Consider the following 16839-nt stretch of genomic DNA (forward strand, 5'->3'; position numbering starts at 1 on the left):
AATAGCCAGGACATGGAAGCAACTTAAGTGTCTATCGACAGATGAATAGATAAAGATGATGTGGCACATATATACAATGGAGTATTAGCCATAAAAAGAAACGAAAATGAGTTATTTGTAGTGAGGTGAATGGACCTAGAGTCTGTCATACAGAGTGAAGTAAGTCAGAAGGAGAAAAACAAATACTGCATGCTAACACATATATATGGAATCTAAAAAACAGAAAAAAAGGTTCTGAAGAACCTAGAGGCAGGACAGGAATAAAGACGCAGACGTAGAGAATGGACTTGAGAACACGGAGAGGGGGAAGGGTAAGCTGGGACGAACTGAGAGAGTGACATGATATATACACTACCAAATGTAAAATCGATAGCTAGTGGGAAGCAGCCACATAGCACAGGGAGATCAGCTCGGTGCTTTGTGACCACCTAGAGGGATGGGATAGGGAGGGTGCGAGGGAGACGCAAGAGGGAGGAGATCTGAGGATATATGTGTATGTATGGCTGATTCACTTTGTTATAAAGCAGAAACTAACACACCATTGTAGAGCAATTATATTCCAATAAAGATGTTAAAAAAGAAAGAAAGAAAGAAAGAAAGAACCCTTGTAGGAGACCGCACTGGGGAGCCCCACAGGAGACTCTGTGAGAGAAACTGATGATGAGGCCCCTTTGGTCACCAAACTTTCTTAGATTAGATAAGCCCAAGATGTGTCCCACTTCGAAACAGTGCTCCTTTAAAACAATCCCAGACCCATCATGAAGGTCAGCAATGACCTAACTGACAAATCCAGTGACAAATGATGTATTTCCCTCCTTCCTGCAAATGCTCCCTTGCTCTCCGTGTTATGACTTTTTCAGGTGAAAATGGCAAGAAGGGTAATGTCACCAAGGAATCAGGTGGCCTCCTCTTCCAGAGGACTGCCCTGAACAACTCTCCCCCACCCCACGCACTCTCATGCAAATCTCTCCTTCGAGAAGGCCCACATGGACCTTGAAGTCAGGCCACAAAAGACAACCCAACCTATACCCCTGCCCAAACCTGTTCTTGTCAGTAAAATTTACATAATTTTGAAATTTTTATATCCATGTGAGCTATCCTAGAAAACTGGACAGTGAATATATATTTAATAGTTGTCACTCTTATTAATTACAATTATGAACAAGTAACGTAGTTAGTACACATACTGCGTCTTGTTAGACCTAAAACTTGTTTGTTTCTAAAATACATCCTGATTTCAAAGATGCTACAAATGTGAAAAAAATTTGCATCTTAGAATCATGAAATACAATGTAATAATATGGTAAAAGTTCTAAGAAGCTTCAAAAATCTGTAGAAAGTTAAGAAATTACAAATAAAATGGCCAAAGACACAGCTGCAACGAAATCCATGTGAAAATTTAGGGAGATGTGGTATTTGCTTTTGAATATTGTCCTGGGGATATATATGCCCTCAAAAGGACCCCATTTGCCATAGGGTCTCTGAACCTTTTGGAGCTCCAGGCAGCACATAGACCTTGGTGATCAACACATCTCCATGACTACGGGCCACACTTAAGTCTCACGGAAGATGTTCCATGCTTCCTGACCGTCCCACAGATCCCCTGAATATTCCAGCAATGCTCTTTGGTCTTCATCTCACTCACCATCTCAGCAGCCACCATCTCTGCCTGTCCAAACGATCTCCTCTCTCAGCTTCAGTGACATCAGTCCCTTGCTGTCCCCTTTGCCAGTTCCTCCTCTGCCTGGTCTCTCTTCCTGTGCTCCCCTCTGAGCCACGGCATCCACTCCACAGCCCTTCTACCATAGCATGCTTACTGCCAGCTCCCGATGGATAGTGGTTGCCCTACTTGTATGTCTACCCATCTGCCTGGCCTCTTCACCTACACATCTCGCAATCATCTCAAGAGGAGCATGTCTAAAGTGGAATTACGAATGCCCTCCCCTTCATCTCCCTTCTCCCAGTCTGTTCCTCCGCTAGCTCTGTAAATGGTCCTGCCTCCCACCAAGTCATCTCACATGGTGACCCCACATAACCACTCTAGTGGCAAACCTCATCTGGTCTCCCGTCCCCTCTGTAATCAATGGCCTCCAGGCCCCCATCTCCGCTAGCCTAGAGCACTGCGGTGGCCACTGCCACCCATGGCCCTCCTTGAGACGGCTCCTGCCCAGCCCCCAATATCCACTTCACACCGCTTTCCTCTCACCCTTCCCACTGGACTTCTGCTGGCTCCTACACAAGCCAATGCTCTCCCAGTGCCCTGGGGTCTCCGCGGCTCCTGCTCATCCTTCCAATCTTGCCCTTAAAACCCCCTACTTGGTGCGGCCTTCTCTCTGATGGCTCCACCTAAGGAGGTCCCTGTGTCAACCTCAACCTCTCCGTGCTACTCAGACCTGTTAGGGCAGTTGGCATTTGTAATTATTTGTTTTCCATCACCACCACCCCCAATTTCACGAAAGAGGGGTGAGCTCTATGTAACTCACACCAGCACTCCAGATGCACCTGGGCTCAGATAAGGTGCTCAACAAATGAGACGAGTTAAAGGAATGGCCACATCCCCTCGCTTCCTGAGCACCACCAGTGCTGCGGGAATCCTCTAGGAGAGGAAACAAGCATGAGTCCCTCGGCCAGTGACCAAGTGTCAATCGTCCCACAGAGAGCTCAACCAGGGCACCAGGTGATTCGGTATCAGAGTCCTGAGCTCAACTGTTTGGCACACTGAACCTAGCTGGGCTTTAAAAGACCACTCCCCAAAGCATGACAAAAAACACAAATATGTTCAAGGCTCCAAATTTTTCTCCTTTATTAATTAAAGAAATCTAGATCTTTGGTAACTGCTCTCCCTCACTGTACAAAAATCTCTGGGCTCCAAGGGGCCAGAAACAATTTACAAAACTCAAGGAAGACAACAAAACATGTTTGAGGAACTGCAAATAAGCAATGTAAACACACCCCAAAGGGCTCGGAGCCACTAAAACATGACACCAGGACATACTGAAGGAGCTTTGGGCCTTGCAGACAAGAAGTTACATAGCCCTGAATGAACCGAAAGCCCTCAGACCCTCAGACTCTTCATCTGTAAAATGGGAGGTGTAGTGATGTCTTTCAAGAGGCTGTCAAAAGAATAAGGTAAAACACAGGGTGAGAAAGCACTTAGAAAGATACTAGGCAAATTATGTGCACTTGCTGCCCTGCTTCTCTGTCAGTTCCCTCTGGTTCCTGTGCGCCCAATAGCGTGAAGGCCGTGGCTGGGTCACCTGGCCTGGTGAAGCCTGCCCCGAGCCCCGCGGTAAACGTCTGAGGACTTCACTCCAAAGGCACCAGCTGCGGATCTCTCCGAGAGTCCACCCGTGCCCCTGTGGAAAAGTGGTGGCTAGGCTCCCATACACCAAGATACTTCCCCAGTTCACCATGCGGGTAGCCTGATAAGGCCAAGGCGAGGGGAGAGGGGGAGAGAACTGGTTTTATCTATTAGATGTCACAGACAGAAGGATGAGATGTTACTGCTACTGCCTCCCCCAACCATTCCCCGGAGCAGGGGCTTTCAACTGGGGCCAACTATAGGGGGGTCGGGGTAGAGGGCTGTGAGCATCGAGTGGGTGAAGGCCAGGGATATTGCTAAACATCCCACAATACACAGGATGGCCCCCACAACAGAGAAAGATCGCACCCCAAACGTCAACAGCGCCAAGGGAGAGAGAATCCTTCCCTAGCCCAAAGGGCTCCAGCCCAGGCACAGGTGGAGGCAACCAGAAGCCTCTTTCCAGTCTGGTCCGAACCTGCCCTTGACAAGCACACCACTCTCAGGAATTCAGTCCCCTGGAGCCGCAGAGGCAGGCAGAGGAACCTGCAGTGAAAGGATTCTGCCACTAAGTTGGGGGTAAAGGAGAAAGGATGAAAAAGTGGGCCTGGAGAAGATTTAAAAAAAGAAAAGGGAAGAAAATGTTAGGTCAGGGTTTCTCAGACTACAAAACACAGAATGTCTGTGAAAAGCAAACACTCTTACTCTGAAGCCAAAATGTGCTCCAGGTCACTGACCAAACCCAGGTGACAATCAACAGTACTGAAGTGCACGCTACTGCCCTCCCAGTGAGGACTGGAAAAGGAAAGGCAGGCGAGAACAGAAGAGCAGGGCTGGGGATCCTGGCCTGCTGCCCCCAGGGCTGACAGGAGCCACGTGAAGGGAGCAGTGGGCTTTGTTGTAAGTTCTGGGTCTGTATGGCCGGGAACAGGGCAATCCTGGCAACAAAATGTTACTGGAAGAAGAGAAGCAGATCCAGGCAAGTTACAGGGGGATGATCAGAAGAAGAAATAAAGAAGTAAAAACTGGAAGCAGCTTGAAAACAGATCTCATTGCTTGTACCCTTTCTTTTTAAAGAAGGAAGAATGTAGCAAACTGAGAGCGAATCTGATTAGGATACCTCAGTATCACTCCCTTTTCTGATTTTTTTTTTTTTTTTTGCTGCGTTGGGTCTTCGATGCTGTGCACAGGCCTTCTCTTGTTGTGGTGCACGGGCTTCTCATTGCAGTGACTTCTCTTGTTGCAGAGCACAGGCTCTAGGTGCATGGGCTTCAGTAGTTGTGGCTTGCGGGCTCTCGAGCGCAGGCTCAGCAGTTGTGGCGCACGGGCTTAGTTGCTCCGCGGCATGTGGGATCTTCTTGGACTAGGGCTCGAACCCGTGTCCCCTGCACTGGCAGGCAGATTCTTAACCACTGAGCCACCAGGGAAGTCCCTTTTTCTGATTTTTAACAAAAACAAAGAAAAAGAGATCCAACTCTTCCTGCTTCCAACAGCCGCAAAACTTCTAAGTACTGTAAGCAGTCAATTCCTTAGTTTTGGCAAATATACCAAGGTTATAGAAGATGTTAACATCAAGAGAAGCGGGTGATGGAGATACAGGAATTCTTGTCTGTATCTTTACAACAAATACTTCAAATTAAAGTTTTTTAAAAATCGAAAGACAAAAAGCAACTTTTTCTGAACATAATCCCCCAGCTTTCTTCTGAGTCTTCCCAAATCACTCTGCACAACTATGTGGATGGCAGCCCTGGCAGCGCAAGCCTAGGGGAGAGGACAGTGGCTGCTCCAGGCCCTAACCCATCGCTAAAGGCACATCAGAGACGCAGAAGCCATGTATGCACGGTGAGGTCCGACAAAAGAACACATTTACCCTTAGTGGCCGGAATTAAAAGAGATGCCATTTTGTGGCACAAAAGGAACCATTTTCCCATTAATAATCTGGGTTAGTTAGGTTGAGAGTTCCAAGGGTAGTTTCTATTTTACAGGTAGGAAATCTCAGGGAGAATGAAGATATGTGAAACCATCTGTCAAGTCAGACAGGACACACACATCTCACAGACAAGGTACAGTTCTCTGAAGATAAATGTCCTTCGTAACAGAAATGGATGGACTTCTACTGACAGCTTCAACCACTAACAGACAGGAAGTGTAAAAAAGCCCATCTCTCCAATTCTCTTGGCTCTACTGCTGAATCAAGAGGGTGACCTCTGGAGGAAAATCAAAATGACGCATAGACATGAACCCTCTCCCTCCACATAGGGACCTCGGGAAAACTAGCTGAATCATCTTAACTAGCCCCTTACGGGCAGCTCATCACAGAAAATTAAACTCACTGAGAGAGCGTATGCATGAGAAATACAGGTTATTTTCCTTTTACCCATGACGCACTTTTAGTTGCAGATCTTCACTGTCAGCACGATAAAATCCACACACCAAAGCACCCACTGGAGACCCACAGCTCTAAGATCAAGGGCAACTTACCATGTTTGGCACGTTGGTGACTGAAGCATTCTTGATGTCTGCAGCGAAGGGAGGCAAGCTATTGACCATGCTCTGCTTGCTGGGCAGCTGAGGGTTCACTCCAGGGGCTCCCATCTGCTGCCCTCCAGTTTGACTAAAGGGTTGTCCAAATGGACTTGTGTTACCAGTCATTCCCATCTGAAACAAAAAGAGCAACATCAGCCATCCTGACGCGACCACATATGAAAGGAAGAGCCTCAGAAATGCTCACTTTGACCCACTGAAGCAAAAATCATTATTTCCTGTAAAATCTTCATTTCAATTATAAATTAAAGGCTCATTCTCAGGGTTCACAATTAGGATTATGAACAGAGCAACTTGCTCAAACAGCTACAGACTAAAGGCAGGAGACTAGTGAAGCTGCTCCCAACAACCCCATCTGTCCCCTCCTCCTAAATATCATCCCAAGAGCCAGCACTTTTCCACCTTTACCCCTCAGCCATACTCCTCACGCCAAGTCCCCTACCCTGAGAGTGGCACTGACCCATTAAGATCATTTGGAAAACAAAACCTTCCAGAATAACTGACAAAGAGGAGCTCCTTCAGTTTAATCCTTAATTACTCTATAAGTAATTCGTTTCTTTCAGCTACCACCCCCCAATCAGATTTAAGTTTCCATTATTTCAAAATGCACAGCAGAAATACTGACAAAGAAATGATATAATGTCTGGGATCTGCTTTAAAACCTAGTGAGGCAAGGGGTAGTGTCAATGAAAAACGACTGGACAAACGTCGGTGACTCCTCACCAGGGGACAGGTGTGTGTGGGTGTTATACTAGCCCCTCTAATATTATACGTATTTGAAGTTTTCCATAATAAAGTCCTATTTTAATTACAGAGAAATAAAAGAAACTGTAGAGTAGATAAAGCCAAGAATGGAAAGGAGGAACCCCACCTATGCCGCGGGGTGGGGCAGCAACCAACCACAGGAGTCAGAGATCCCCTCCAGTCAAGAGACCCCGGCCAGGTTCCCGCCAGACCCCTCAGCTCTAATCTCCACATGCATGAATCCGGGAATCCCCACAGTGATGTCCTGCTGCTCAGCCACCCCCTCTGGAGAAGCAGAGTCTCATTACTAAGAGAGTGGCTTTTCTAGTCTGCCTGCTTTGCTCTCTCACGAAGTTGCAACAATCCATCTGCTGCCTACTGCCTGCTCTAGTTTTCTGGTGTCCTGGTGCATTTGATGTTTAGAAACTGGGAGGAAGGAGTCTCCTGAAGGGAAGAGCCCCCTTCCCTAGGGGAGAGAGTTTCCATTCAAGAAATCACAGCTCAGTTCTCTCCACCAACCTCACATGGTGACTGCACCAGCCCGTTCATGCTGGTTAACTCACGTTCCTTCTACGGACCTTTATCTCACCTGAAAGATGAGCGTCTTGCACAAGACAACTGCATTACTTCTTTCAGCTCTAAAATTCTAGGCTGCAAACAAACAGATGCTCAACACAATCGACCCCTTCCTGCTGAAATGTCCGCATAAAAACACAAATAAAACCAAACTACTGTAACCAAAAAGATCTTGTTCTGGCATTTTCATATGTACTGGTGGTTTCCACATATAGCCCTCACAGCGGTACTTCTCAAATTTTTGAAAGTGAACACATTCTAGCTGCCACTTTTGCCTTATTTGCTTTACTCGAGTAAACTGAAACAAATTTAAATTCAACTGAAATTCAAAGTGAACTTGAGAAAACTGAAACAAAAACAAACTCTTTACGAAGCCCACCAAATAGGCTCAACTCTGAATTCAGATGATTTAATCAAGGTGAGACTTAATCAGCAAACTTTTAACATAAAGGACATTTCTGATTCTCAACTAGGTTCCTTCAGTTGTTATCTGAAACTCAGAAGAACTGAAGCAAAAACCTATATTTTCAGGAAGTGTTACACTAAATTAACTCCACGTAATGATTACTTTTTGTAGAATTCTGCATAAACTCAAACACTGCTCTCAGAGCCCCAAGAATCTGGGGAAAAAACATGGTTATAATTTCCATTTCCTAAATTTCATTTAAAATTTCTCTACTTAGGACCAAACATGTCAGAAGACACATGCATCAATTGACCCTCCATGAATCCGTGCTCACAGTCAGCCAGCGTTTACCTAGCGCCTGCTATGAACCAAGCCCGGTTCAGAACACATTCAGATGCAATTTTCCTACTTGTCATAGAGCTTGCTCCATGTAACCACCAATCTGATAAACAAGAAAAATCAATGTTGTTTTGGAAGTTTCTAGTACTGATGAATCAAAGTGGATGGCAGCTGGGGGGTGGGAAAGGAGAGGCAACTGTCCTTCCACTGATGCCAACTGTCCAAGGCAGTCAGCCCTTTGGTGTAGAGAGGGACATAAATACCAAGAGGTCAAAGAGCTTCCAAAGGGGACCTGTGCAGCTCAAAGCTCATCAGCCCTGTTAAAAACGTCTAAGGCTCTGCGAATATTGGGACGGTGTTCACATGATCACCTTGCCAGGGTGAAAACTGGGTGGGTGTGTGGCCTGGTCAGTTGGCTACTACTTGCCTGGTAAGCCTCTGGGACAAAGCACCGAAGTGCTGTGGACACTGACAGATTTCATCAGGAAATCTGTTCTCACCTTTTCTTCTTGGCCATTCCAGAGTGAAGGAAACCTCTCAACATGGTTTCAATTCTCATGGGACAAGAACCAAGGTAAAGTCAAAGATCACAGACAGCAGGTAAGGAATGGCCAGCTCACAGGAGGCTATGTGTCTAAAAAAAAAATTGGGGAAAATCCCACCCTCAGCCTATGACAACACATTCCAAGGATGAACCAAAGCAAGCCACAGCCACCTTCGGGATCAGGCTCCAAGGTCACGGACCAGCTCCCTGGTCCAGGGCCAGTCCCTCCTTAACATCAGAGCTAACAGAGGCCTAGGTAAGGACAGTCCTCTAACAGGCCACCCAGCCACATCAGCCAACTAGGCCCCGTGGTTCCAACTACCCCCTGGCAGAGCCTGGTAGAACCGGAAGGCTGCTCCAGTCCTAGCCTGCAGTTTTGAGTAAAAGCCCTTCACTTCTAGAGATTTCTAGATTTCTGATTTCCTGTCTGTATCTCTTCTCCTTTGATCAGATCAAACATTCCCAAGTCTAGCTAACACATGTTTTTTTTAGCACCAACGTGTTCTTTAGCTCATGATGAAATAGTATAAATCGAGATGTTTCTCTAACTCCAATTAATAAAATCAACGTATTTAATTTCCCAACAGTTACTTGATAGCAATATAGTAAACTTTATTTTCTTTTGTCTTTTCTTTTTTTTTTTGCGGCACGCGGGCCTCTCACTGCTGTGGCCTCTCCCGCTGCAGAGCGCAGGTCCCGGACACGCAGGCTCAGCGGCCATGGCTCATGGGCCCAGCCGCTCCGCGGCATATGGGATCCTCCCGGACCGGGGCTCGAAGCCCCAGTAAACTTTATTTTCAACTGAAGTTTATCAGATTTTGGTTTAAGGCTGCTACAGAACCAGCACACAATCTTTTCAATAATATTCAAAAAGTAGAACAGCAGGGCTTCCCTGGTGGCCCAGTGGTTGGGAGTCCGCTTGCCGATGCAGGGGACACGGGTTAGTGCCCCAGTCTGGGAAGATCCCACATGCCGTGGAGTGGCTGGGCCCGTGAGCCATGGCTGTTGAGCCTGCGCTTCCGGAGCCTGTGCTCCGCGATGGGAGAGGCCACAGCAGTGAGAGGCCTGCGTACCGCAAAAAAAAAAAAAAAAAAAAAAGTAGAACAGCAGAAATAGGCAACTGTTCAGTTAATGGTGCAGTTTATATAAGAACAAATTAAAGCCTACAGAATAAATATTTATATTCTGCCTCATTCAGCAACAGCCCATACATGTTAAAATATCCTTTCACTCTATTCTTCCAGAGCCCTTTTAAGCATTTAATTCAAGTTCAACCTTAGAAAATAGGAAAAGTTAAGTATGGTAAGTACTGAAAAAAAGGCAAGCTCCCCCGTAAGAAAATCTAAATTAAACAATGCGTTATAGGTCTACCAAGTATCCCCATGAAAATGCATTCTTGTAACCAAGTGTATCAATCAATCATTTGAGAACCTACTTACTCTGTTGTTTGTCTATCACTTCAATGAGACAATAAAGACATGTAAACTACAGTCCCTGTGTACCAGGGAAGAACAAACTAGATAAGAAGGTAAAAAAGACAACCTCCCCCAAACCCCCCAAAACTAGTGCCAGATCCTGAGGCCTACCCCCTGCCCCAGGATGGGATTAGGTATTAGTCTTGGCATGACTCTAAAGCATGAGACCAGATGAGGAAACCTGTCTTTAGGGTTTAGTCCAAACAAACCTGAACAATGCCTACACAAGCCTCATTATGAAACAAAGGTAGTGTCCGCAGCAAATTCTGTTGATAGCACCTGGCCCATCAGTCAAAAACTGCTGAAGTTCTGAGCTGTTAGGCAAGAAGGTGAATGACAGACATCACAGAAGAGGGACAGAGTAGACGATGCTTCTCTACTCTGACAGACACATACTACAGATATGCTATGGAAGGTTCAAAACAGGACACGATTCTGTGGCAGTATCTGTCATAATAATATTTATGACAACCCATCCTAAATCTATCTTTGGCACAAAACCAGGATGAAACTTCTTGCCTTCCTGGAACATACATCTCCTCTATGTCCTTGGGCCCCAGTACATAGTGGGTATCAATTAGTATTTGGGGAAAGAACCAAATAAATGAACACTCCAAGAGACCCACTGCATCATGCAGCCCACCCCTCGGAACAACAGAAACCCCAACATCAGCCCTGAGGGCAGGGGGGGGAAATCAAAGAACCGTGCCCCAGTCACAGAAGCCAAGCACAGATAAGGGTCACCACTGGGTGAAGCGGGCACTGGGAGTGGCAGCAGAACAGGCTCCTTTCTGTTTTCTAAACAGTCACCACGAGGATCTCAGCTACTAGCTGCAATGGACAGGCTGTCAGTCGACTGGCCTGTGCTCAAAGGTTGAGCACAAAGAGCATATGCACTCGGAGTTGGTTTTACAGGACAAATACGATTTTGTGCCCCATGACAGCACAGACGGGAGCCCGGCCTGGCTGTACAACAGGCACTCTGTGCTTACGTGCACTAGGCCAGCAAACCTTTGGCTTTGGTGCAAGGCCTCAGCCAGGCCCAAGCCCAGAGCTTCCCACTGGTGCACTGCGATAATGGTCCATCAGCCTCCATGGTCACCTGTGGCTGCAAACGGTCTCCTCTGCTGAGCTCAGTGTGGGACAAATATTTCACTTTCTACTTGTGTCATGATATGACAACTATCAACATAATAAGAGAACAAGCCGTGGGCTGCAAAAGAGCAGGGAGATTCTCTCCACCACACTGCACTAACCCGGAGAAGATCTCTACTACTTACCTAACTCATCTAATCAAATAAGGTAGTAACTGAAAATCCAAAGTACTAAGAAGGGGTGTTAAGGAGAAGTAACAATGATCATGTAAGTTTCTCCCCAGAATAGGTTTCTACAGTAGTAGCAAGCCAAGTATTCCTTTTCTTGCTCTTTCTTAGGAAAATGGGACAGAGAAACACTTTCTTTGCAGTTAGGGCCACCACAGGTTGTAGCTCCTCTACCATCATCAGCAGCCCAAACTCCCTTGAGATGAGACAGTGGGCCTGGGCCTGCCTGGGCAGTCCGTGGCAGGCAGGGGTGCCTGGGCAGAAACGTCTGTACACATTTTGTGTGATGTGCATTTTTGAGAGAAAAGGTCCATTATTAGATTCTCAAAAGGGGTCCTAAGATCCCCTAAAGATTAAGGATGCCTGCCCTTGGGGAAGGCAACTCCCTCTTCCTAGACCTCACACACCCCTGCCACATACGGGCCTTTTCCAGTAGCAGACTCCCATCCAGAGATGTCAACCACTAATGTAACAACGACCCTCACAAATGAAATCTCCCCAATTTCCATCTCCAAACATCCTCTTGAAATGCACACTCACAGGAAGGATCAGATCATAACTATTTTTGAGCTAAAAGCTTGATGGGGGACACACTGTGTGACCATTTGAGAATATAGGGAAAAGGAGGTAAGAGGGAAGATGCTCAGGACTGGAGCAGGACAGCCAGAAACACGCTTCCACTTCATGATTTTACTTAGAGTCCACCAGGGCTTCAGAAATGCTTCAAGTGGCAACAAATGTTGAGTTTGATGTGGTTTCAATGAGCCCACTAAACACGCTTTTTCAAAAGCTGAATTCTTCAGCAGTTTCCTCACACCTTGATATACACTTAAAACCACACTACACAGCAGAGCAATCAGAGGAAGTACCGCTGTGTGTGTGTGTGTGTGTGTGTGTGTGTGTGCGTGTGTGTGCGTGTGTGTGTGTAACTGGTGTGACGCTGGTCAGGAAACAGAAAGAAAACAAAATACGGCCTTCAGCGATAAGCTTAGTAGGGACAATAAGACAGGTTAGAATTGTCAGCTGGAAGGCCTCAGAGAGTTATCTAGTTAAAATTTACACTCCGTCGGGCTTCCCTGGTGGCGCAGGGGTTGAGAGTCTGCCTGCCGACACAGGGGACACGGGTTCGTGCCCCGGTCCGGGAAGATCCCACGTGCCGTGGAGCAGCTGGGCCCGTGAGCCATGGCCGCTGAGCCTGAGCGTCCGGAGCCTGTGCTCCGCAACGGGAGAGGCCACAACAGTGAGAGGCCCGCGTACCACAAAAAAAAAAAAAAAAAAATTTACACTCCGTAGATGAGGAAAGGGTGGCCCAGAAAGCTGAGGAACACAACAAACCAGCTGGTGAACCTGCCGTGATGCTGGCCCTGCCCTGCCCCTCCTAGAGGCGCCACCGCCGCTGCAGGCTCGTTGCCCCCTCGCTTATTTAGGCAGAGCCTCAGCTCCTCCAGGAGCACCCGGAATTGCACTGCCCAGACTTGCACCGCCAAAAGGGACAGGCTCAGTCCACCAAGACCAGGCGTCAGCAAACTATGCCCCCAGGGCCAAAGCAGCCCAATGCCTGTTTTTGAAAAAACAAAACAAACAAAAGTTTTATTGGAACATAGCCACAAATAAGATTTCATTCTAAGAGACAGCAGAACGTTGTGGTTAAGTATGGAGGACCTGGTCTGCAGGTGGCTCTGCCACTTGCCAGCTGTGTGACCTTCGGCAATTTACTTAAACTTCTCTGTGCCTGAGCTTTATCACCTGTAAAGTGGAGATGATAGCACCTCCTCTCTTTGGGTTGTGTTAGAATTAAGTGGATTCACGAACATGAAGCACCAAGAAGAGTGACTGACATGTAGCAGGTGCTACAGGTGCTGGCTAGTATGTTATTATTTGGCTTTGGGGGGGGATTCATTTTACACTAGATGTAGTTTCTTTCCTAAGTATGCTTAGGGTACTAATTTAAAAACTGAACATTTTTCAGAGACTGTGTGATGGTGGAGTGGTTCAAACAGGTAGGATCAGAGGGAGAAGCCAGCTGGGATTACTGGCATTTGATTATGAGACATTTGCAGAGAAACATGAAATAAACTTGTGACAAAAACAATCTTGTGCATTCACCAGCTGTAGAAATACTTTTAACAGACAACTATGTTCAAATTGTCCTAGTAAATCACAAAGTTTCCAGTTTCACGCTAGATTGTTTTCCAGCTTAAAAAATAATTAATACTCAGAATGTTTACTTGGAACTTAAAATAGATCATAAGCTGTAAAAATATATGATCAAAATACCCTAGCCTAACCTTCCTGGATTGAAAGTTAAATCAAAACATCGAAGAATTGAAGAAAGAACATTTTCACAAAAAAAGACATTGATGTGACTCCCACTTGCAAGCCGGCCACGACAAAGCAACAAATGTTCCATCTGATGTGGCTTCGACCTAACATAACAGCTTTATTAACCTGAAGTTTTTAGCATCTTTCTTCACATGCTGGTACACACATAAAACCACAAATTCATATAAAGTATGTAAAAACGACACAATTTAGGATGCCATGAGCAAAAAGCTGCCAAATAATTTAAGAGTCACAAGTATTCACTCTTTTCAATGACTAAGAAAAACAAACCAAAAAACAAAGCCAAAAAAAAAAAAAAAAAACCCAAAAAACCAGAACTACCCCAGAGTATGGCCATATCATTTGTAAAGCCAAAAGCATTTTATCCTGGCAACCTAACATTGTTGGGAGAAAGCCAAGAAAAGCAGTTTTCATGGAAAGACATGGCTGTGTTCAGCTGTCTGCTATCACCCACTTGCTCTTGGAATCCTTCCAGTACCTCAACTTGGCAGATAAAGAGTAAGTAGAAATATGCAACAAATCACAATGCCAAAGCCATCGCCTGGCTGTCCAGTGTCACCTGGAGTAAGAGAACTGGGAATGAGGACCCTGGACATGTGAGCAGCCCCCCTCGCTGAACTCAACTCTCAGAAGGACGCCAGCTTTGAAAGCATTCAGGGAAATACACAGCCCCCAAGTCTGAACACTCTCCTTAGACTAATAAATTGCAACTGGAAGATGGGCAGAAGTATTTACTGACTTTCATGGTACTGCCCTTGGATGATATGTGGGCAGAATGTGACTTAGAAAGAACGGTGGAAACTCCTAAAAGGAAGGTGACAGGACAGCAGATCACTGCCAAGGCCTCAGGCCTCATTTGTAGTTGCCCAATTGTTCTAGAAACTTCTAGCAACAAAGGCAGTGCCCTAACACTGTTGGTATCCCTCACAAGTCACAAAAGTTGGACACACCAGCTCTCCAGGGTACAGTCTACATTAGTTCACAAGCAAAAGCACCAGGCCAAGGTCAGTGGGGTAACTAATCCTGACTCTGCGGCTAATCAGCCGCGTGACTGAGACAAACCTCTTGCTCCCTCTAAGTTTTAGTTCTCCTCAGCCGTGAGACACGAAGCATTTAGATGACCACTAGGTGATCTTTAAAGTTCCCTGTGACCCTGGACTTCCCTGGTGACTCAGTGTTAAGAATTCACCTGCCAATGCCAGGGTCATAGGTTCGAGCCCTGGTCCAGGAAGACTCTACATGCCACAGAGCAACTAAGCCCGCGTGCCACAACTATTGAACCTGCGCTCTAGAGCCTACGAGCCACAACTTCTGAGCCCACGTGCCACAACCACTGAAGCCCGTGCGTTTAGAGCCCGTGCTCCACAACAAGAGAAGCCACCGCAATGAGAAGTCCACTTGCCGCAACTAGAGAAAGCCCGCGTGCAGCAACGAAGACCCAACGCAGCCAAAAATAAATTAAAAAATTTATTTTAAAAAAGTTCTTTGTGATCCGAAAAGCCAGTGACTTTCTTGGTTTTAAACAATCAGCCCTTGAATTGTATGATGTCTGTACTCCTGGAAGGCCCAGCTACCCGTAATGAGAGGCAGATGGGGACTCGGATTCGTGTGGCCAAGTGCCGGCCCCTGGACTGTGAGGACCTCATTAAGTGTAGGCTCCCTGTGGGGTGGCCAGCGGCCCGTCCAGGAGACTGGGATTTTGTAGGGCGCTCCCTGCCACCCGCACTGCACAGGCCCCCGCGCTTTCTACAGCTTCACATCCTCCACGCCATTTCCCAGATCGTGTTACAGGAAGTATCGCCAAGCCAAGGTGAGGGTGATAAAACTTAAATTGATTGCCTTCCCTAATTCTTCAAGTCCTAACATTTTTTAGGTGGGAAAGCAGCCTCTTTAGGATTGCATCAAAGCCAAGTCAAGGCAAGCCCACAGTGGCTATGGAGAAAGAGGAAAAGATGATAAAAGAGTAGGAGAGAAAAGGGAAAAAGATAAGAAAAAAGCACTTTATTTTATAAGGAATGAATCTGTAGAAAGATGAATTTTAATTTACACTGCAGCTCAGCTAAAGCACAATGGAACAGAAAGCCAAGTTGTTGTGTTTTTTTTTTGCAGTACGCAGGCCTCTCACTGTTGTGGCCTCTCCCGTTGCGGAACACAGGGTCTGGACGTGCAGGCTCAGTGGCCATGGCTCACGGGCCCAGCCGCTCTGCGGCATGTGGGATCTTCCCGGACCAGGGCACAAACCCGTGTCCCCTGCATCGGCAGGCGGACTCTCAACCACTGCGCCACCAGGGAAGCCCCGAAAGCCAAGTTTTTAATAAACCTTACCCCGACCCTCTACAGGGCAGCTCTCTCCTGTTAGGCCAAGAATTACCCTACTCCATGGATTTACAATCCACTTGAAAAATGATGAAACAGATCAGGCAGAGGAGACAACAGAGGAACAAGGCGACGTCCACACAGATAATGCGTGAATTCAGGGGAAGGAGAGGTAAAGATGGGACCGAACAGGCAAAGAAGGTTGTAGGGAAGAGAGCCCATGATTATTTCTAGCAAAATTTAGAAGAGAAAGAAAGCTGACATTTAAGAGAATTTTTTTCTTCCTCTCCATTGGGGCAGGAAAACTAAACAAGTTCTTGTAACAGACAGGCGATCAGCTTCACTGCTGGGGCAGGAGGTGAGTCCCAGGACGCAGGGTGAGGACAGAAGCCCAGTGTTTTCTGGGGCCTCCTCGGCTGCAAGAAAAGGAATGGAGAGGATAAAGTAAAGTCCCACCCAGCTTATTAAATGCCATAAATCTCAAACCATAAAACATACTCAAAGACATATCACTGTTTCAAATACATGTGGCTCTACTTCTAACCAAAAATTGAGTTGTGTAAAGTCCTAACAAAAATATACTTGGTATAGTAAAGTGTTCTTAGTCATGTCCACTGGTGCAGAGACATGGCTTTGAGGACACACAGAGGTACCTTAACACTCTACAGATGTTGCACCTCACTCCTGAAGATAATGTAAGTGAAAGCACCTGGAAAATGAAAGTGCAAAATCAATGTAAGGCAGTAGCGCTGGCATTAAAACAGTTCTTTTACTATAAAAACTCACCTATTACTGACAAGGGGAAAATGTTCCTTGTAAAACATTAACTTCTAAAAAAAAGGATTAAAAAATATAATCCCCGTAACACATGCACACGTGTGCACACACATACACACAGAGCAAGGAAGACAGAACACCAAAATATTTAA

The 16839-nt window shown here is 46.3% G+C and overlaps 1 protein-coding gene across 5 annotated transcripts in view; it reads right to left on the reverse strand.

Annotated features, from left to right (window-relative positions):
- The window catches only part of CREBBP (CREB binding protein), a 131595-nt gene that overhangs the window by 67366 nt on the left and 47390 nt on the right, over nt 1–16839 (reverse strand). For all 5 annotated transcript variants that reach the window (XM_033428929.2, XM_033428928.2, XM_033428930.2 and 2 more), the window contains exon 3: nt 5783–5959. In XM_033428929.2, coding sequence (XP_033284820.1) covers nt 5783–5959 — 177 coding nt within the window. The remainder of the gene's footprint in view (nt 1–5782; nt 5960–16839) is intronic.

Source organism: Orcinus orca, chromosome 16, assembly GCF_937001465.1.
Source record: "Orcinus orca chromosome 16, mOrcOrc1.1, whole genome shotgun sequence".
In the NCBI taxonomy this organism is placed as follows: domain Eukaryota; kingdom Metazoa; phylum Chordata; class Mammalia; order Artiodactyla; family Delphinidae; genus Orcinus; species Orcinus orca.